This window comes from Fringilla coelebs (genome assembly GCF_963513975.1).
Source record: "Fringilla coelebs genome assembly, chromosome: 1".
In the NCBI taxonomy this organism is placed as follows: Eukaryota; Metazoa; Chordata; class Aves; order Passeriformes; family Fringillidae; genus Fringilla; species Fringilla coelebs.
In genome coordinates, this window is record NC_140028.1 from 117565473 (window position 1) to 117588307 (window position 22835).

At 38.0% G+C, this 22835-nt stretch overlaps 1 protein-coding gene across 2 annotated transcripts in view; it reads left to right on the top strand.

Annotated features, from left to right (window-relative positions):
• Nucleotides 1-20778, top strand: part of TBC1D5 (TBC1 domain family member 5) — a 316725-nt gene extending 295947 nt beyond the window's left edge. For both annotated transcript variants that reach the window (XM_084207646.1, XM_084207647.1), the window contains 3 exons: nt 9578-9657; nt 10415-10591; nt 16987-20778. In XM_084207646.1, the coding sequence (XP_084063772.1) occupies nt 9578-9657; nt 10415-10591; nt 16987-17280 (551 nt within the window). In that variant the 3' untranslated portion in view covers nt 17281-20778. The remainder of the gene's footprint in view (nt 1-9577; nt 9658-10414; nt 10592-16986) is intronic.
• The last annotated feature ends 2057 nt before the right edge of the window (nt 20779-22835 follow it).

Genomic DNA, 22835 nt, shown 5'->3' on the forward strand with positions numbered 1-22835 from the left:
AACGACATAATTAACTGCTTGTAATATCGGGGCATGTTACCATGGCAATGAATGATGGTTCTGAAATATTGCTACTTAGTGCTATGGGTAGAAATTAGAAATAGGGGGTTGATTATTAAAATCGAGGAAAGTCATTTTGTGATCTTGTTCTCCATCTTAGGGCTGTGCATTAGAAAGTATTTTACTTTTCTTTCCTCTCTCCCTTAACCACTGGAGTACTGCTCAGGGGAAATTCCTTTTAAAACCTCCAAGGACAAATCTCAAAATTTAGGTATGTAAAATGGCAATACAGGGAAGTAGATTTTGCTGTTTCTCCCACCGGTTTTCACAAGCTTGTCATAGCTTTCAAAAAAAAAAAATAGCCTGTGTTCAATTTTTCAATTTTTCCATTACTGAAATGAAGATACATCCAAACTTGTAAACCTGTCATGTGGCTTTGTTCACAAAATAAATGCAGAATATTACTCAGCTCATGGTGAAAAAGTATAGTTGCCGAAGCTATCACTGCTCCAGCATCATCACAGATACATTTTCTTGATGTTACTTTTTCACAAGCACTAGCCTTTTTTAGGAAATAATATTGTCACTGGTGATTTCAGAAATATGGTAATATTCTTAAGCATTTTTCTTTCTGGGAGATACTCTACTGTTAGTGCACAGAAAGCTGTAATACACAATTTAAGTATCGCAATATTATTACCTGTCATAATGTGACTTCTTTTTTGAAGAATTTTGATTGTTTCCTTCTTTCTTGCACTATGTGAAAATAAAAGCATCAAGCTAGCAAGCGCATTCAGAAAATTATTTTTCCTGGTAGCTGGTAAATGTGACATCTGTATGATGCCTTAGAGTAGATAATGAAAAACATGTCTAAGAGACATGCTCACAAACAGTACTCAGAGGGCCTTAGAGTATCTGCTGGAAGATTCCTCTCTTGTCCTTCACATTGGACCTGGGAATGAGTCTGAGGCGTTTGTTCAGCATGGAGTCAGTCTGGAGGGTCTCAAAGAGCAAAGCTTTGTTACATCCCAGGCTCAAGCCTGTTAGATGGCAGTTCAGGTGACACCAGCTAATGACACTGTCATCTGACACCATCTGCTATTCTAATATCTTTAGGGTTTGGACCATGTCCACACTGGCCCACAATTAAAAGGCAGGTTCTTAACAAAAAAAGTGAACTAAAGCCCTGAAGAAGTATCAGCCCTCCCCCTCTATAGGCAAATACCAATATGAGGTTGTGGAGGTTCTATATTAACTTGCGAGTTTTGTTCCAGAAAGAAAAGTGCTGAATTTCAACGTGTTGTCTCTTTATATGGGACAGGAACCAATCCATCATCATTATCTCAGACAGAAGAGCCTACCATTTGTTTCCAACATGGTTTCAGACCTCCAAGTGTGGGAAAGTTTATCAAGTAATTACACACATAGCACAGGAAGTCCTTCTCATGAGAAGCAATTTAAAGGAACATTGGTTCAGTATTAACTTGGATATGGAGATCTTTATATAGAAACTATTTGTTTGATGGCCAATTTATCAGGTTATAAAAGTAGGGAAACTAAGGTCATTCCCCACTTGCTTTTGCTTAAGGGCAGCACTATGTAAATGAAGAAGGTTGCTTCCCCAGCTAGCTGAGATTCAGAAGCAATTTAGCTGTTTTCTTGCTGCACAGAGCCTCAGCTAATAAGCCCTGAGGATTCATAGCAGTTCTGCAGAGTTAGCTCACAGGGTTCTGCACAACACCCTAGAAATATGTGCAGAGGTGCCCAGTTATACAGAGGAAATATAAGTCTGCCTGGTTTTATTAATTTCACCTTCATACTATTACTGCTTAACTTGAACCAGCTGCCAGAGGAAGATTCAGGTGGGTCTCAGAAATATGTTGCTCAATATCCATGTGATTTAAAGACTTCTTGTCTTGGAGGCAACATCACAAAAACCTCTTAGGTCTGACCCACATCTAGTAAAGCATCACGGCTTCACTAAACCAAAGCAAATAAATCCTTCTCTGAGCTTCCCATACAGGGCTATTGGCTTTTGCTTGTGGTGCATTTTCCAATTTCACTCCTGCTGTCTGTAATATGTTGCTATGTCCTTCACCAGTATTCCAGTATATCTCTGCCCCTCCATTGTGGATTATAGAAGGGATGTGGAAAAGTGAAGTTTTCATCTCCCATCCCTCTAAACACCACCTGTCTTTGGAATGGCATGTCAGCCCTCAGCTTCCCTAGGTAGCCTGTAAAAAACTGCATGTATTTACAAAATGCCCAGAAATTACAGCATCATGGTAATAAGAAAAATGAAAACCAATCTTTTGAGATTTGGGTGGGATCACAGGGCATCCCTGCCACAAACATCAAGCAGTGCTGGCACTTGTATATTCACTGGCACTTCCTGACATCTTCCAGACAAATATTATTTGGAAGACTTACTAAAACAGTTCAAAGCCACCTTTTCACTGTGATTATTGCAAGCACCATGAGCAAGGAAGAAAAAATACTAAAATAAAGAAATAAAAACTTCCAGGATATAGTTGTTAGTATAATTTCAGTTGTTGTGTGAAATAGCACTTTTAAAGGTTTAATTAAACTGATCTAATTCCTTCTTCTTTTATCAGTCAGTGTAATTGCTATAAGGATGCATTTTATTTTAAGGATCATTTACAATGGGGAAAGGAGAACAGGAAGTTGATTTAATGCTCAGTATTTAGGGATTGACATACTGCACAATATAGATCTGGACACAGTGCTTGTTAAATGTATGCAAGATAATACTGAATTCTTGTTTTATGTGTCATGTGATGAGATGAAAGGTTATGACATTTTTGTAAGGATAAAATGAAATGGAAATTATTTTGCTGCCCTGTGCTGAAATTAAATACTTCAGCATTTGTTGAGGAAGTAAATGCATTAAATGAGTTCTCTTATGCTTGGGACATAAATAAAATAATCCATGGTTTATAAATCTAGTGTGATTAGAAATCCTATCAGTATAAAAGGCCACATCAAACACAGGCCCATGAGTCTAAGGGATTGCTGTATTTGGTTCCGAATAATGATGTAAAATAACCTACAAAAACAGCATATAAAGAAAGAACATTAGCAAATTTACTAAATCAAATGTAGGAATGTTTACTAGGAAATAAGTATTTGTTGTATAGCATAGTATACAACAAATATTTGTTGTACAGACTTACTTTCAGACTGTCACTTCTGGTCATTTTACAGATACTTATATTTTTATATATGGATATATTTTTTTTATTTATATGAAGAATAAAAGTGTAATTCTTCATGTTCCATGAATTTTAACCACCTTTTTGTCACTTAAGGGTAGCTTTTAAGGTCAGAAACAACTGGTTCAACTCAGAGTGAGCCTCCTTTCTTTCTGTAACAACTGTGCCAGTCCTGAAAGTCCAGCTGTGGTAGGCACCTACAGATGCTTTCATCCCAGTAGTCTGACTGAAAAGGAGATTAAAATAATGAAGCTTACACAGCTCCTCATTACCTGATTAACAGCTCTCCTTGCAACTTTCAGAGAATTCCTGTTGCTTCCTCCCTGCTGCTCAGTGAGCATTTCTCTTATACTAAAGTACACTGACAATCCACCCTTTCCTTTCCAGCATCTCTTAGGCAGTGGTTTGTCTTCCAGTTCCAGCTTTAAGGAAGTAAAACCTTAGCAGCAGCTAAATTGTTGTAGGACTAAATTGTTAGTTTCCCCATTATTTCCATAAATATAAGGTGTATGTTAAGCATAATCTGCTTACTGTGTGTAGAGTTGACAGCTAAGAATTGATTGTGTCTTTGAGCAAGAGATGGAGAAAATGACTTCATGACCCTACCAATCTCCCTCTCTGTACATCTGCAATTCTGTGCCTTGCTATGAGTTGATTTTTGGTAACTTTTTACTACTGTTTCTCTGATGTCACAAGCATTACCACACTTTGATGAAGTGTTGGTGCTCTGCACAACACGTGAATCAGAAGTATAAATACATCACTTATAGTCAACACTGAATAAATAATTTCTATTCAAATAAATATTTTGAAGAATACAGTCTTTCGCAGATAATTTCATATTTTTAGGATCTTTAAGTTCTTTAAGACTCAAATGTTGCTAAGTGGTGTTTTTAATATAATGTGTAATTGTTACTAGAAATGTTCACATTCACAGTGAGGCAGGTAAATAAAAGTCTGCTTAGCAGTGATGCCTTTATCAACACTTAGATCACGAACACTATTGTTTTAGAAGGGAATTAAACTCCTCTCATTTGTATTTTTAATGCTGGAAGGAAAATGCAGTAGTTGGAAACATCCTGAGTTACATTATTAAACAACAATATCACTGTGCCACACAGTATAGTCTTTGTAGAAAGGAGGCCACAAACCAGTGTTAAGGTCTAGAGCCATTTTTGTGCTCATAGACCAAATTCAGGTAGGAAAGCAGTATTTATTGTAAAAAGAGAGAAGGATTGATTATCAGAACCTAAAGTCCCAGTCTGTCCTCCTAAGCCCTTAATGTTCTTAAAAAGGCAGTCTTACTGTCACTAGTATATTGTGCAGGGAATGTTGGAAACATTTTCTGTAAACCCTGACTTCATAAAGACAATCATACTACAGTACTGGAATATGTGTCTGGAGAGTTGGCTTTGCCTTGACATATATAGGAACACTTTTGGCTTTTCTGTTTTGGAAAACTAAAGAGGTGTAGTAATACCCTCAGTTCTCTCCTTGCTCCTGCCTACGATGGAAGTGAGAAGGTAATTTTGCATTCTGAGTTTGAGCTCTCTTCCCAGTAGTGAAAACAAGGGTGAAAAAAGTCAATTAAACATGACTCTGGCCATGTTGCTTGTTCACAAGTCATTGATCAGGAGCTAGTAGTAGAAAAGCAAATTCGTAATACAACTTGCAGCTATTTCTAGTTAGCTCCTCTCAGCAGGAGTCATCTTCCTGGAAAGGCCCCACAGAGACCAGCTTAAAATAGAAATCATTAGGAGGGAGATGCGCTGCAAAAGCAGCAGTGAGAAAAAACAAAACCTCAGAGAAGTTTGGTTTTCTCCGCATCCGTCTGATTTTATGTCAAGCGTGCTTTGTGCCTTCATCTGGCAGAGCGTTTGTCTCCCACCTCCTCGGTGGAAGAGAAGAGGTGCAGATTTGTCTTCTGGATGGATGGACATGAAGAGATGCCTGAGGGGGCCTTGTCTACAGCAGACAAGTTTTCCCATTCATTTAGTGCAGCTCTGGTTGGGTGGTTGAGTTTCTTGCAAAATCTGTATGGAATGCAAGCAAAATTTTCAGTGAAAGTTACTGGATTTAATAAGCCTCTAAAATAATTATGCCAAGCCTAACAGCTTTTCCACATTCAGAGAGGAATGTTCTGAATAGCCCCTTTCCCTGGCCTGAGAACTCAGCAGTGACTACTCACACCATCATGGAATATAGAGCATTTCAATCATCAGAGAGCATAAGATCTATCTAATTTTCCTGCTAGAAGCTGCTGTGAATGTTTTTCCTCTTTCATCGTTATAGATAGCATGTCTTCAGTTTAAAATTTAGCAATTCATTTCGGGGAAGGAAATAGAAATCCTAATTTTTTAAAGTATTCTGCAGTGAGTGTGCATGTAAAGTGATTCACAATTTGCCATAACTGTAAGAGCAAGAAATAAAAAATATATTTCATCTCAATTTTTAGCTGTTTCAGCTGTTGCTAACGAATTCACTACCTGCCACAATGTTTCTCCACGTTTTTTAAAAAAGAACATGAATGCAATCATTTGCATGTTCCTGCTCTGTAATTGTAGTTGGATTTAAAGTATATCAAGGCAGCTGATCACAGTCTCACTCAGGAAGTAATTATTGATTTACTGATCTGGTATCTAGCAAACTTAAACAAGTCTGTTCATTTAAGAATAAGTACCCAAAATTAATTCTAATCCATTATATAAAAGGCATCCTTTGAGATGTGAATCTGGTTTGAGGGCATCCATCAAAGTGGATAGTGTTGCTGACTTCTGAAGAGAACAACTGGTTTAACAGCTCTGATATTTCTGAGGCTTAGTCAGGCTCACAGTCAGGGTATGACAGCTCATTTTGTGATAGTCAGACATTTGTTAGCACTATTTTGAAACAAATCCAGAGTCTTGTAATGGCAGTCTGGTATGTCGTACATCTCACAGCAGTGCTCTGACCACCAGGTGAGAAGTTGCAAGATTCACTTTCTGTTTTCCTCAACTAAGAACTTCATTGAATAAAGAAATATTGTCTTTTTCTTGAGAAAACATTTGGCATCAGCTAAATGAAATCTTGAAAGAAACAAAAAAAAAAAAAAAAAAAAAAACCAAACAAGGCAGTCAGGAATATTTGACCTTAACCTTTGTTTATTCTGTACAATAGAATTTTAATAACTTTTGAATAACAACAGCTATCCCAACAGATGGATATTTATAGCACAGAATCAAACTGGACTCAGCTTTGAATAATATAGAAATCACATAATCTGTTTGTTTGATTCATTGTATCAATGGGGTTTTTTTTAAAGGTAAGAAGGTGGTTTCACTTCCAAATTGACATCTGCAGGGTTTTTTTAAAGATAGTTACTTTTTTATTTAAAAAAAAAACAGCTGTGAGGTACTGATATATAGCAACAGATACAGAAAAAAATCAATATGTGGCCAATTCATTCATATACATGAAGCACTTCTCTCAAAGTACAATAACATCTTCTATGAAGGTAGAATAATTAAATTATACATCTCAGCTTAAAGTCCTTCAGCTGAGTAATATTTTATCAATATAAATATCAATATAGCACTCTTGAAATAGTATCTTTTAAAGTATTTCCAGTTGCAAGAGTACCTTTTGAGGTACAGAAAGGTAAAATAAGCTTTTGTCTGCACTTGAGAGCTTGTTTTCCCTCTTGATCTCAGCCTGACTGCCCTATGAGGTCCCCCCAGCAGTGGGAAAACCCTGGATGAGAGTCCCCCAGTGAGGATGCTGTGCCATTCACAGGGGAGCAGCTGCAGAGCACATACCAACTTTCTTGCCATCCCTCCTCTTCTTCCCATATCTCTTTCCAGTCCACGTGGATTTCAGAGGGGGGTCTCAGCAGAAGGATGTGATCAAGGAGGCACTCATGCAAAATCACATTGTTTGTATGCTTCACTCATCTAAGGGTTATTTTTCTTAATTCCTCCCTACTCACTAGCCAGGGAAGAAGAATGAGCAGTGGTAAATTTGGGTTCCACTTATTTGAAAGTTAAAAACCTTTGCGTTCAAAAGAGATGAGGGCAGCAGATTAGAAGCCATATGTAGTTCAACAACATATTTAAGAAAAGGATTCATTGCCAATTCCACAAGGAATTCTACCTTCCTTCTGTTTCATTGCACTAGAGAAGGACATCCCAGTTTATGCCTTTATGCCTCAGTTGCTACTTATTGGCTGTATCTCTTACCTTTTTGCGCCTAATTTTTTTCCTCTGAAACTAATATTAAAATCTGGCATTAATCTTACTAAAGTAAATATGTGATGATACAAACATTTCTATTAATTTTTACTGCTGGGTAACTATCATATTCCATTCATAAGTTTTTAGAAATTTCTCAATGTACTGGCTCATCAAACATGGTTTCGGCTGGGTTTTACAGTGATGATAAATTACTTTCCTTATTTTTTTAAATACTGATTCACAAAACATCTCTAAAGGTCAGTAATAATAGTAGAGTATTTCTACATCATATGGAATACCTTTCAGCTTTTGGTTTTTTTGCTCTTGTTGTCCCAATTTTTTATATTTCCTTCATTTAGTCTTCAGCAGGTTAGAGGTTTGCTTTGAATTATTTTCTTGGTCCATCTGCTTAGTTTGTGTGCATGCCCTAGTTTTTAATGTATGGTTAAATTTATGTGGGGATCACACACTATGGAATACTTTCCTTTCTAATGCTGAAGTCTCAGCATTTCTAATGCTGAGAAATGGAAAAGACAGTTTAATTCAGTGAGTCAGGCTGTGGTCAAGCATGGCTGCCCTGCCTATGAAGGCTTTGGACTTCTGATGTTTCAAATTCTGTACCTTTTAAAAGAAGGAAATCATGCATTCTTTGAGACAGTCAAAAACAGAATGTACGTTATTCTTTATAAATAAATATGAATATATTTTACTTACCAAATTGAGGGAATAGACAATTTAGATATAAAATAAAAAAGCAAGTGAAATGTTGCAATAATTATGGATTTTCAGATTGCTTTTTAGCAGTTCATTTAGTACTTAGGCGTGGTTCCTTTCTCCTCTTCGCCCTTTCTGTTCCTCCTTTATACCCATTACTGATTTCTGGCCCCAACTCAATTTCAAACTTCTGTTTATACATGGGTTTTAAATCCACCTCTCCACTTCTAATCTTTCTTCTTGTCCTGTCTCCCATATCTCATTATATTGCTATTTATTCTGTAAACACAAAACTCATACCAAATTAGTCAATGCTTTTACTTGAAACTTCATATTGTGTCAGAGTTGGCAGTGTCATCATATTTGTCCTTGTCAGGATCATCTGTTAACAGCAGTTCTGGCTTTTCACTGATTTTGGCCCTGAATATGCAGGATGTTGTTAATGACAAACAAATGCAATGCAGGTGTGGATTATTTGTACAAAGCTCTAATTGTGAACTACCTGGGATACACATACTCATGAGCAGCAAAGCATGCTTCCCAAATGAGTGTCACTCATTGGGCTCAGTCTATGTATGTAAGACAGGAGTAGCACAAAGGAGTATCCTGTCATTTTCAGTTGACAGATACCATCTCATTCTGCCAATCTGTCTCTAGGAATCTTTGCTGTTTTCTTAAAGAGTAGGAAAGCAGGAGCTGGGAGGCCAGAAAATGAACTGAGTCTGCAGAGATATTGGAGTTGTAGTTTCTCTGGGCTGTGTTGGAGTGTGGAATTGCCTAGGGTTGTCTTCCTGCAAACACTCTATACCAGAGTAGTGAAAAGTGTTCTTGAAAAAACATGCTGTGGGTATGGAAGGCGAGAGTCTCCTGTAGTGTTGGTACTGCACTGCTCCTGCTGCCAAATAAGTTTTGCTCAGCCCTGGGTCTTTTACCTAAAAGAAGAGAATAGAAGGGGAATTAAACTTTTTGTAGTCCTCCTATAAAGAAGAGTATTCTAGCATCTGCAGTGGCCATGGGATCAAGATGAAGATTGCTGTGCTTCTAACTAAACTTTTCTGTGAGATGCAGCAGATTTCTCTGTTTTTGAATGCTTTCCAAAGCATTTTTAAGTTCAAAACTGTATGTAACACAGAGGTTGGTGTGATCTTCTAGGGGCCAGTAGTAGCCTGAGTTCCTTGGTACACAGGGGCAACAAAAGTCCTGCAGGAGCAGAGAATTGCTGGAGGCTTCCTGGCAGCAGTGCCAGGCTCAGGCTGGCCTCACCTCTGCAGATAATAAGGTTGTCAATCTCTAGGTTTGGATACAGAATTGTGTTTGCAGGTCACGGAAGTTTGTTTTGAAAGCATCAGTCAGCAGTAAGTAACAGCACGTTTGAGTTTATTTAGGATGTTTTCTCTCTTTATCTTTCTTTTGATGTTACAGGAAATATTCAGGAAGTCATTTTGCAAGAACGCTTGGAAAAAGAAGATGAAATTCTGGTTTCTTTGGCTGGTTTGAAGCAGGTATTATTATTGCATAGCTTAACCTTCTGGTGCCCTTCAGAGCTATTAATCCTTTCTCCTTTTTTTCTCCTATTTATTCTTTTTCTATACTGCTGTTTTGTCTTCTTGTAACTGTTTTACTGATGCATCAAACCTTGTGGTGTATTTTTATTTGTAACAATAAAACTCAGCTATAAAGAGTTCAAACAATGTGCACAGTATTTGCTCCTGTGGAAGTTTTGGAGGCCTCAGATCAAAACTAAAGAAGTGCAACACCACGTGCTGGACTTAAGCCATGCTATCATTTTTCTTAATGCCAAATGTACTTGCTAGACAACAACTACGCCTGTGTCCCTATTACTTCATTGTGACAACACTTGAATATCATTGAATTAAAGAAAAAATACTACACACATAAAATGAGAATGCTGCTGAGCATCTGTAGTGCTGATTATACTGCCCTCTGCTCCCTCAAAATACATTTTATGAAGAGCAATGTGACATATGTTAAACGTATAATGAGGCAGGGAGTAATCTTAACAGTTTTATTCTCTTTAGATTTCCTGGATAGTTGTTCTCCAGACTCTAACAGAAACCACATTTCACTGTTATTTCTATCTTTAGCCAATATAGGTATGAATATTGACTTGCTTCCTATCTTTTCAAAGCAAATATTTTGGGGAAATGGTGTGTGAAAGCAGTCTGCACAGAGCTTTAGAAAATGTAGAGTTCCTCTCAGTTTTTAATTTATATCCTTTCCTTTCCCATTCAACAACAGATCAAGGATATCCTGAAAGGTTCATTGCGTTTTAACCAGAGCCAGCTGGAAGCTGAAGAAAATGAGCAAATCACTATTGCTGATGATCATTACTGTTCCAATAATCAGACCAAGGGGGCAGGTGATGTCCTTAAGGGACCTGTCATGACAAAGCAACAGTTCATCTCAGGACAACAGGTAAAATAAACACATCTCAAGCAGGCCATTGATGGCCCTCCATTTTTTGGAGACTTCCTCCGCCATGTCCAGACATTATGTGGGGACACCAGCATTCCTGGTCCGTATGGAGAGTGGGTTAAAACTGTATCTCTAGCTACTGCCCTGCTCTAATTATTTTTATTGTAGCCTTATGCTCCACACACAGATATTTAGGTCTAAGTGTTAGGCATTTGGGGGGAGTTCTTTAACGCTGTTGAATCACAGATTCATTTCCTACTAAAAAATGTAAAAATTGCAGGTAAGTGTTCCCATACTAAATGTTCCCACATGATTATTCTCATTGTCCTTGTCCTCCAGGATGCCATTATGTAAGAGCTGATTAACTGCATTGCAGTGTATTCATGGCCTGTGCCAAAAAGGAAATAGCAAGGAGGTTGCTTTTACCTTCTACTTCATTGTATTGACTTTCTCCTTGAATCTGTAAACAATGTTTTCACATACAAAGCATACAGTCATAGGACAGGTTCATAGACAAAGGGCCCTCTCTGTCTAAGATTCAGTCCAACCCAAACGTGATCTTAAAAATAAGTACTTCTGTGCCTGCTCATTTCTATGTTGGAGTTCTATGAAGTCTGCCACCCTGCTGCTGATACTCACACTCATAAATCAGTGGCAGCATTATCACCTCACAGTCTAACTTAGTCTGCAGTCAGTTCACTTTTGACAAGTTTACTTAGGAACTACAGGAAATATTTATTCATTTTCAAGTAATGACACAGGGTCATTTTGATTTATTACACACAATCCCCCTGAGTTAGAACACTCTATGTTAAAAATATATATTTTAATTGTATTTTGGTATTAGAGGCAATACTGAGATTTTTTTTTTTACACTCATTAATGGTGAGGAGCAAAGCTTTGCTAAAGAGTTTTCATTTCTTGCTTAGCTGTTGTCATTACAATCACTACTTTCTGCCATAATAAAGGCATAGGTTAAACTGATACAGCATATTGGAGTGTTTGTATAATGGCCTCCTATTTTTGCCCTTGATCTCCTAGCTTTTTCTATGAAGTCCCTTTTGTTTTCTTTCCAAAATGGTAAATAATGGTTTTTGATGATTTTTTACTTCTAGAAACTAGAAGGTAGAATACCATACAACATGGCAGCAAGCTGGGTGTGGGTGTGGGGGTGTGGGTGTGAGAGCAGACCCTACTGATGCTGGAGAAGCCCTTACTCAGAGGCTGGTCTAAACCATGTATCATGTCTCTGGCAGGACTCTTGGGGTATTGAGAGTGGAGCAGGTGAAGCCTGCTCTGCACAGATTTCTCTCCAGTGCAGATTTTCAGGGTGATGTACAATGAGGTGTGGGCTTATCCCAGTGTGTAGTCAGGGTATGTACATCCAGCCCCAGGAACTGAGTGGCATCCAAGGCTCCCATAATTTCAAGGCTGTTCATAAGTCAAATATGAGCAATGTGAGTAGAGGTTGTAAAAGCTGAGCTGCTGTAAAGCATTAATGAGGCATTAGCACTGCATGGTTTATGTTTGGAGGTGCAGCACATTCATATGGATTAGCCTCCTCTCCTCTTATCTTTGGGAACTTCAATTATGCTCACCTCTGATGGAAAGAAAAAGATCAGTGTTAGAAATGGTACTCCAGGAGGACTGGTGGTATCCTTAGTTGACTAGGAATAGTTTGTCTGTCTGTCTAACTAGCCCGTAGTTAGTCTGTGCTGTTTCCAAGCCCTTTGTCTTTAACCACCATGCATAAAAGCAAACAAAAAGAAGAGAGCTTTGGACCCCTTTTAATAAAACACAGGACAATAAAACTGTGGAATAGTGGACTGTGATATTAGACTGTTAATTGATGGGCTCAGTTGTTGGCCCAACCTGGCCACAGCCCAGGATTTTAGCTCTGCTGAAGGAAGGGGGGCTGCACTGGTGCCCTGGGTCATGCTGAGAGTACTCACAGAGAGCTGCAGGGGGATTAAAAAACAACCACTTCTAGCTATTTTAATGCATTTCTTGCTAAATAAATTTCTACTCTGTTTGCATTTTTTTGTGACTTTGCTAATGCCTGTAATTCTATTTGGTGTGATTTGTACTGTAGAGATTGTTCTTTGCTAGAGTTATAGGGTTATTTTCTAGGACAGCTGAAACAGTTACAGGTGTAGCTATTCTATAAATGAGATTAAAATCTGGTCTTTTGAGCCTGGTTGTTATATAAGTATAAATTATTTATCATCTTAGCTTTTTTTAAAAGTGTTCTTCCTCTTTTTTGTATCAAAATCCCTTTCTGCAAAATGAGGATAAGGATATAGCCCTTCTTTAGAAAGGAAAGCTGCAAAATTAAAAATGCAAAAAAAATTAAGATAAAGGCTAAAAGGAATCAAGCATTTTTTGGAATGTTTGGCTTTGGTAGCAGCATGCAGTTGACAAACAGAAGGCTTCTGTTGCTAAATAATGAATGATAATTAACACATTATCTTGCCTTTATGTCTGTTCAAAGAAGGAGGCAAAATGAGCTGCTGTTCTTCTAAGCTTTCTTGATTTGTATCCTTGCAGTTAGTTTTAACTCATTCACAGTGTGAAGGCAAATGAAATAAGCCCGGTCCTAGTAGCTGATATTCATCAGGAAAAATTGTTTGGAGAAGCCATATGGCAACGGGCGTAAGGTTGTTAACTTTCAAAGCTACTGGAAGTATAATTCTGTCATTTTTCATTTATTCAGTAGTGGCAGCAGATGGGAGAAAACATGCTTCACGTCAGCATGAGTTTCCTGAAACAGAAACAGGCGAAAGAAGAAGGAAGGAGGTATTTTACCTCTGGAAATATCAGTTCCAAAATACCAGTGTATGCCAGGGATAGGCAAACATTTACAGGCAGCTCTTTTATAGGATTTTGGGGTCAATATCTCTGCTTTGTTACTTCAGTGAGTTATAGGTCTCCTTAACCAAACCAAAAAGTGTGGGTGGTGTGAAGAGTACTGTTGGGAAGCTCAACAGTAACAACAAGAAATTGGGATGAGTGTTTTTTTTTCCTTATTAAAGAGCAGGATGCTTTTTCAACTGCACTAGAGCACACTCTTGAAAGCAGAATTTAGGAAACTAGGGAGTGCCAGAAACAAAAATACTGATCTTGCTGGGCGAGTGTTTCACTAAGATCTGTGTCACCCTACGCAAGGTGGAGGTGTGAGGGCTGTGAGGACTGAAATAAAGGATTCTTGATAGCTTGGAATAATAAAGTGTATAATTTTGAAAAATGAGGCAGTACTGCATTCCCTGAGAGCTTTTAAATAGAAGTGTGGAAAGTGGCCAGGTGAATTATGTGGCAGAGGTTGTTTAGAGGAATGTATATTTCTGTTGTACATGGCAGGGGATGGGAACAAAGTTCTGAAATTTTGACTATGGCATTTAGAGCTCCCAAAAAAGTATCAATACAGACTGGAGGATTAGGGATTGAGACCAGCCCTTCTTGAGAAGGACTTGGGAATACTAGTGGATGAGAGGCTGGGCATTTCCCAAATGGGCACTCAAGCCCATAAATCCAGCTGCTGGATCCAAAGCAGTGTGGCCACAGATCAAGGGTGGTGATTCTGCCCCCTCTGATCCCCTCTGGTGAGACCCCACCTGGAGCACTGCATCCAGCTCTGGGGTCCCAGCATAGAAAGGACATGGGCGTGTTGGAGCAAGTCCAGAGCAGTGTGACAAAGGTGATTAGAGGGCTGGAACACCTCTCCTACGAAGACAGGCTGAGAGAGTTGGTGATTTTCAGCCTGGAGAAGAGAAGGCTCGAGGGAGACCTAATTGTGGCTGTTCAGTACTGAAAGGGGGGCTTAAAACAGAGATAGAGACAAATTTCTTAGCAGGAACTGTTGCAATAGGACAAGGGGCAATGGTCTTTAACTAAAAGGGGATTGGTTTAGATTAGATCTAAGGAAGAAATTTTTTTTATGATGAGAAGGGTGTGATACAGTGGAACAGGTTTCCCAGAGAGGTGGTGGGTGCCCTGTCCCTGGAAACATTGAGGGTCCAGTTGGACAGGGCTCTCAGCAACCTGCTCTAGTTGAAGATGTCCCCGTGCCTCGCCGTGGGAGTTGGACTATGTGACCTTTAAAGGTCCTTCCAACCCAAACTATCCTGTGATTCTGTGTTGCTGGAGCAGAGCCATGGTTGTGTGCTGCCTGTGTCCTCAGCCCCCTGGTGATGGCAGCTGACTCACTGACAACTCATGAAGACAGCATTTCAAACAGACAAGATGAAAGCAAAAGGCTAATTACTAACAAATGATGCCTCAGCTCAGAAGTGTTTAAACAGTGAAGTATCTCTCCTTGTAGAACTCTGTGGCTTTAACTTCATGGCAACTGCTTGAAGATTTTGACATTTGAACAACTCTGGTTCTGCATGTATCAGGAGGGTTGCAGATCAATTTTGATAACACTCAGATAAGGCTAGTTGTTGGTCTTTCTGAAACCAATCTGTTGGGTTTTGTATGAATTTTGTTAAGTCTTCTGTGAAAAGGGAATTACTACCAAAAACAATAGATGTCAATTTCTATCAGTGTGATGACTGTCTAACATTGGGACAGGTAAAATTTTGGACTCAAGATACTTCCATTTGAATTATAAAGTAGTAAAATTAGTCCATTACGAAACAGAATATTATATGTTATTAAACCTATAGTAATATTAATAATATAATATTATTATACCTGCATACTTGTAGATAACACACAAAAATTATAAATTATGATAACAGAATATTTCAGAATTTACTAGAAAGGGGGATATTTGAATCCTTATTAATATAAATTTGGGCACAATTCTGTATTTGAATATATTTTCCCATTCAGCTGATATTTATCTTCATTGTGACTTCTAACAATTTTTAATAAGCATGCAAATGACAACCAAAGACTTCCAGCTCCCTCATTTCATCTTACAGTCATTCATAATCACAGGCGGGTTTTGCTTCCTGAGCTACAAGAACATTCTGATCTATAATCAGTAATCAAAACAAGAAAATCATTTTAACCTGTAATGATAAATTTTGCAAAACAAATTTTGCTGGTGGTCATGGATTCTGTAACTGCAGTTGTGGCTTGCTGATGCTTGTGGTACTCCAATTTTATGCGCCATGCTGCAGGTTCACCTTTATCTCATTCAGATTATTCCTGATTTTTCTTTTCTGTAACTGCTTTTTTTTTTTCCTTTTTACCTATAATCTCTTTTTCTCAGTGTTGCATTCATGTAATCAAATACTTGGCATCACACCGCTTCAGGATGCTTGTAGCTACAGGCTGTTTGGCAGGCTGTATTATGAAAAAAAACTGTGTGGAAGCAACCAAGAAAGCAGTCATGTTCTTACCAGAGGAACATAGCACTAGACAGGAGCTGAATGCAGCTCTTGCAGCAGGAAACAAAGTGTTGTCCATTTGGATTGCAACCAAGCTAAAAGGCTGCCAGTTGTCAACAAGTGAGAAATCTCACTATGCTGTGTATGGCAGTCTCCCTTTCTAATTACATATAGCTCTGACTGGAAAAGGTGGGATTCTGAGTGTGGCTAGTATAATGGAATATAAGACTGAGACTTCATAGTTTTGTGATTCACTGATGCATGGTCTTGATCTACTACCTAAGTGCTCAGGAACACACATTTCCCAAGGTCTAACCAGACAGAATTGGGATCCCCAGACCCTCATTTTCTGGAAGAGTTAGGAAATAGTCAACAACACCAACCCTGGAAGCTCTGGCAGCCTTGAATTTTTGAATCCAAACTGATGCACACTAAACCAGGTATATGGGTGGTTCAGATTTCACAAGTCAGGATTTTGCTAGGAAATTTTATATCAAACTATCTCCTGACAAGCTCCAAAATGCTATTGTACATTCAAACTAGCAAAAAAAATGTCTCAAAACTACTTCACTAAATACTACAGGAACCCACTGTAATGACTGAAAATCTTCGCAGCTGTAATGTATGTGTTTGATGCTTGGCTGCTGTGGTCACCACGTGGATGCACTGTGATAATGAGACATGTAAGACTGTTAGACCAAAACAAGTATTTTTAGAGTGTTACATTTTATGCTTTTTTAAATTACTCAGTTGGTCAGAGCATGGTGCTAATAGGCCAAGGTTGTGGGTTTGATCTATGTGGGGGCTATTCTTAAGAGCTGGGCTCAATGATCCCTGTGAGTCCCCTCCAGCTCAGAATATTCTGTGATTCTGTGAAATAACAAACTATGTAATCCAAAGTTAATATCCATTTTATTTTTCACTTTATTTAGTCATTGCTGCTTTTGGATTATAATTACTCCTTTGTCCCATTCCCATATGTCTGACCTGCTTCATAAGCCTCGTTATGTGATGATGCTGGTGCTCACTTCAAGTCTTTTCTGTGCCATTGTTTCACAGACTACAACTGATCCAAGCAGTAGTGAGAGCAAGAGTGCTGATGACTATATTATGGTTTCCAAAGAAGAGGAGAGAAGTAAAAGTGCTGTTCCAGAGCCGGTGCAGCCCCTTCAGGCACACAAGGAAGCAGCAGTGAAGCCAGAAGCTCCATCTCGTTCTTCTTTGATATTTTCCGACCCTCTGATGGGTTCCATTTCAGCCTCCTCCAGCAACCTGAGCTCCAGCCCTGATGATGACAGTAGTAATAACAGCAAAGATTCTGACTTTGCTATTGTCAGCCCACTGGACATCTAAGGAAACAGGCTGGGAGAGTTTGGGAAATCTGTCATTACAACTCAGCTCTAATTTCTGTGATTCCATGGGTTGGATAGTTCTTTGGATTACAAGGACAGAAAATAGATAAAGGTAGCCCATTTCAGCTGCCAAAAGCCTAAATTAAAATAAAAAGGCAAGCAAATAAAAAAGACATAAATTTCCTACTTTTAAAAAATAATATATACATTTTAATAACTGCCTTAAATAAAGACCCAGTAAAACCCAGTTCTAATATACAGTTATTATTAATTATGCTGTTACCCTACTTAGGAGCTTTGTTACTATAGAACTGTTGCTTTCCCAAAATATAGAATAGTATATGCTAGGTACCATAATGGAAATGTGTGGATACCTGGCATCAGACCTGAAGCAGGATAGACAGCCTAGATTTAATATTGTCCTTTTACAAAATATGCTTGACTGGGTTTTCTGTGTAGGAAAGGGTACTGTTTCTTCAGAGACTATGATTAGAGAAGTACGGAATGAGTATCAAAAAGATTAAAAGCATCATCCTTGTAGGAAGTTTGTTCTCCCTTGAGGAATCCTAGTTTCTTCATTTTCATCCTGCAATAGCCTGAGGTCTGTTCAGGGCAGAGGTTTGTGTAGTTGTTCCTCAGTGCTTACAGGAGACTATGTGACAGGCTTCTTGAGAATGGGGACCTACACAACAGAGCCTTATTTGCCTTCCTCTACTTTTTCCCCTTGAGAGCTCCCAGCTCACCTCTTTCCTTCTTTATCTTTGTCTACTTTTACTTCCCCTGGCATGATTTTTTTAGTTTTGCTCAGACTGCCGCAGTCAAGAAGCAGGTGTAAGGGAAATAACAGTATTTCATAATGTAGACCTGAGTTGGTTGAACTAAGGCTAGCCCGAGTATGATTACTTACCAGGGAAGGTTGCAAAGTGAAATGAAATGTTCATAATTAAAAGCACTTTATGTCTCATTGCTATTACCTTCTATAGACTCTGTTTACATATATTCCTATATGATTTCCATATTTCTAATCACAAGAAACATAATGGTGCAGCAGCGTTAACCAACAGAAAGTTTCTAATTAACTCTGTTACTTGTTCTTCTATGGAAAAGTGTATTTTTTTCCCATCAAGTCCATAGTACATTTAATAAGAGCTTTCTTCAAGTAGATAAGGGGGGCTTTCTGTACTCTCTGATCCATTTAACCTCTGTTAGAATTCAGAAAACAAAACTGGTGGTGACCAGACTGCTCCTCTTGCAGGATCCACACAGAGTTAGCTTGAGGAAGGAATATTAGTATGTCACTGTCACAGCAGCAAAAAAAAGCATCATTTGCTTTTAAGGTGCATATACATTATACCATGCAACAACTTCCTATTTGCATGGCAAAGCTTGTCTTTGTTCAAACTTATGAAATTGTAGTTATTTGCTGCTTAGTCTGTAATTGTAAATGAAGTACTGTATCCCAAAGATGAGGTGGCATGTAATTTGCTGGTCTTAGATTTTACAAAGTCTGTGTTGGTGACTGAACTGAAGAGTTAATTGTCATGTAATTACATGGTAGCTGCCATCCTTACATGTTCAAAAGCCACCATGTAGTTCTTCAGAGATTATTTGTGCCTTGTAAAATGTTAAAATACTAGAATGTTATGAGCAGGCATAGCATTGCACCTCTCTGCAACAAAGTGATGCAAACAGTCCGGTGACTGTTTAGATGAAAGATCTTAAATGCATAACATTTTGGAGAGGTGTTTATTTTAAGCTTCATAAAAGATCACTTTGGAATTCAGCATGCGTGCCTGTCTCCAGTTTATTTTATTACCCTGAGTTTGCATGGATGCCAGGGGTTGGGGTGGCTGGTTGATTTATTTAGGTCTTTCAAGCTTTTCTGGCTTTAACCTATACAGCAAGGCTTGTGGCGCCATCAGCAAAGAGTGGCTGTTGAAGAAGTTCCTGTGGAAAGAGGAAAGAAATATTCTGGGGACAGAGAGAAAAGTTTTATATTCTGTGATACATAAACCTTCAAAGATTCCAGTAGCTTGGCAGGAGAAAATGTTTTTACTTCTTTTTTATTTTTTTAAGCATCAGTCTTTTGATTTCTATTCTAGTGGGTTGTTTCAGGGATCACATTGCTATTTTCTTGAACAGTCTCATTGCCAATGGAAGAGTGATTTGTACAGGGTTTTTTATTTTTGTAAATTAGTTGTATCTTTAATGTTGCATATTTTAAAACAGTAGTTTATAAAGATTTGGGAAGTTTCTAAGAAGAATCAGTGAATACTGATAAACTGAATGCATATCATGCCATGGGATATGATAAAAATCTCCAAAAGCAGAGAGACGATTACACAAATAAGATCAGAGCAACTCCAGTAAATGAATCTGGTTTGGTTGTACCATGTTCTTTCACATCTCAAATATGTTGTCTCTGATATTTGATCATAGTGCAGAGATAATGAAAAGTATTTTCATATATTCATTAAGTTAGAAACTTGTTAGTTAGAAAAAACATCAAATTATCACCCTGTTTTGTGTTATGTTAAGAATATACTGAAAGAGAAATTGTCATTTAAAATAGAAGATTATTAATTTTCTCTGGAAATGACCTGCTCATAATGTTCGTGGATAACAGTAATCAGAAAAATTATTGGCATTGCAAATTGCTGACAAAAACTGATGCAGCATTAAGATTGCTGATCTGAGACTGTTTTACTGTATTTACTTTATAAAGTAATAAATATTTATTACTTTAATGTCTCTTGCATGTCATGTCAGTTGTATGTACTGCAGAAAGGCAGCATCATATTTTGACTGGGTATTGATTTAGTCGTGGAGCTTTGTATCTTTACTCTGGAAGATCATTTAGCCCGCTTTATTAAAGAAAGAATTAACAAACTTTCTGGGTTGTGCTTGTGCTGTTTTCTCAAAAAAGAGGGAAAGCTTTTTGGCTAGAATACTGGAAGTATCATTTCTGAGAACTAGGATGATTAAAACTTTAAAATTATCTATATAAGCACAAAAACTGATTATTACTTTAATGAGATGTATGTGATCCAGGGAATAAAACTGCTTGTCATTTATCTCAACTAAACAATATAGAATATTTCCTGTTTTATGAAATTTCTTGTTTCTGAAAATGAATCAGTATTTACCATGGTATAACTTTTCTGTAATTTCATGAAGCTCAGTATAGTGTCATCATTCTGTCTCAATGACAGTGTCAGTATCTGTACAGTACATTTCTGAATCTCTATACTTGAATTCACATTCTTAACTCATGATTCTCCAGTATGTTCTCATTAAATGGCATAGAGGCAACTATTTTAAAGATTACGTTTCAGATTTAAGGTGTACTTGTGCCTGGAGGTTACGTCGTCTGTTCAAATACATCATAACATGAACAGATTTTCAAATTCTTGATGTCAGCCCTTAAATAACACTTTTCATTTTGTGCTGCATGTGTTGGTCTTGAATGAATGATTCTAATGATTTATTAGACTTGAAAAGGTGCAATTTCATAAAATAAACTTCATTTGGCTACAGAATAGTAATTACACTGTCTTGTAATCTGTGCTGTTCTTTTGAGTGATTATATAGTCTGTGCATTGGGGTTTGCCATGTCCCCCAATCTGCTAGACTCTGGCTTTGGTAGCTAAATTTAGAGATGAAGGAGCATGAAAAAAGGTCATTAGAGTAACACCAACTTGAATCATGCACACAGGCAACTTGCTTTCCTGCTTCTCACTACTTATTTAACTGAATAAGTAGTTAAATGAACTGAAATGGTGAGGGAGGTTTTAGGTATGTGGGAGGAGCCTGCAAGAGGCAAAGTGCATAACCCTAGAAACAGACAATGAGCTGGAAGGGATGCAGCTGGAGACTCTGAAACTATGGGTTTTGAGGGAAGGAGCCGTCTTTGTCTCTGATGATGCACAACACAAACACTGTCAAAATTAGGATAACAATAATAATGGTATACTCATTATTTCACCACATTTTGCTCTTTCAAACTGCAATCTAGATTTAATCCAGTAACAGTAACTCAGCTGATAGCAGTAGTGTGGGAGCAGCAGAATCTGGCCTCACACTGCTGAAATAAGTGCAGAACAGTCGTTTAAATAAATAAAGAAAGCCAAAGAAAAAAAAAACAAAGAAACCTCACACCAGAAACAGGACTATAATAATGCCAAATACAAAAAACTCTTATTTCTTTCCAGATATATACTGAGTATAAGAGGTATTTTCTAAACTGTGCTTAAGGTAGCACTTGTGTAACTTGTTTGACAATGCCAGGTAGGTTTGTGCAAGCCTATCTTTGTTTTTAACTTGTAAGAGCCTAGCTGATGCCAGCATGTGGGAAGTATTAAAATATATCAGCTGCAGAGGGAAGACATTGTGGTTCCATTTTTTGTGAATGGTAAGAATTTGATCCTTCAAATCCCGCTAATTTAACACTTTCACTGTCTTCCGTGGTAACAACAGTGAAAAACCCTGTAATCATTTCCAGAGACCTGATGGGAACTCCACTGCTTAAGCCATCACATGCAGTTGCAGAACTTTGAGCTGAGAAAGTTTTCACAGCTTTGCCTTTGAGCTTTGGGGACTGTAGTAAAACTAGGTTTGTCTGAATTTTTAACTCGTACAAAGATGCATTTGAAGATACTACAAATTATCATGTCAGTATTTGAGACCTTTTGAAATATAAATGCTACATAGTTTTGAGATGGAAGAATAGTTGTCAAAATATCTTGACTGCCCACCTGCTGTGTTAATTGAATTCAGTGGATGGGGAATATAGCAGCATTTCCAGAGCATCATTAAACTGCCCTTTCAAATAAGAGTATATCAGGCAAACAGATATTAGAAGGCAGATTGCCAGTGGTGTCATAATAGCTTTCTGGATAATATACATCTCTGCAATAGTCAGGAATGTGCATCATTTCTGTCCACAAATGGAGGGGCTTGCAACATTCTGGAACACGTGGCAGAAAATGTAAGTGAACATGAGCCTGTTCATAAAAACATTTTTAAATGGAACTTCAGGTTATAGCACAGGGTGATTGACAGAAGCACCTATAGGAGTTTGGCATTGCAGTGAACTTCATGTGCTTCAGACTTGTAACTTTCAAATTCTGGAGAACATTCATTCCAGTGTGTAAGCAATGAATTGCACATGTTTACTAAATTGCAAAGAAGTCATGATGGGGGAATTCCTCAGCAGACCCTCTTTCCAAATTTCTTTTGTTCTCATTTCCCACAGTCAACCCCATCTGACAATTTTGTGGTATTCATAAAAACTTCAGTTGTTTCATCTTCTTGAATAACTGAATTCTCAGTCACTGTGATCAAAGTTAGCTGTTAATCATCTCAGGACTCTACTACCCTGTGCCTGCAGCCTGGCCACCAGCCCAACCAGTGTGCTTCTTGTTCTCATGTAAAATCTGAAATCTTATGAAAATCTCACAATACTTGTACAGCAGGTGGTATCCATATTCAGTCCTCATGACTTCCCTGTGGTAAACTTTATTGTAAGTTTTATTGCCTAATATTTTCTCTAGCCAT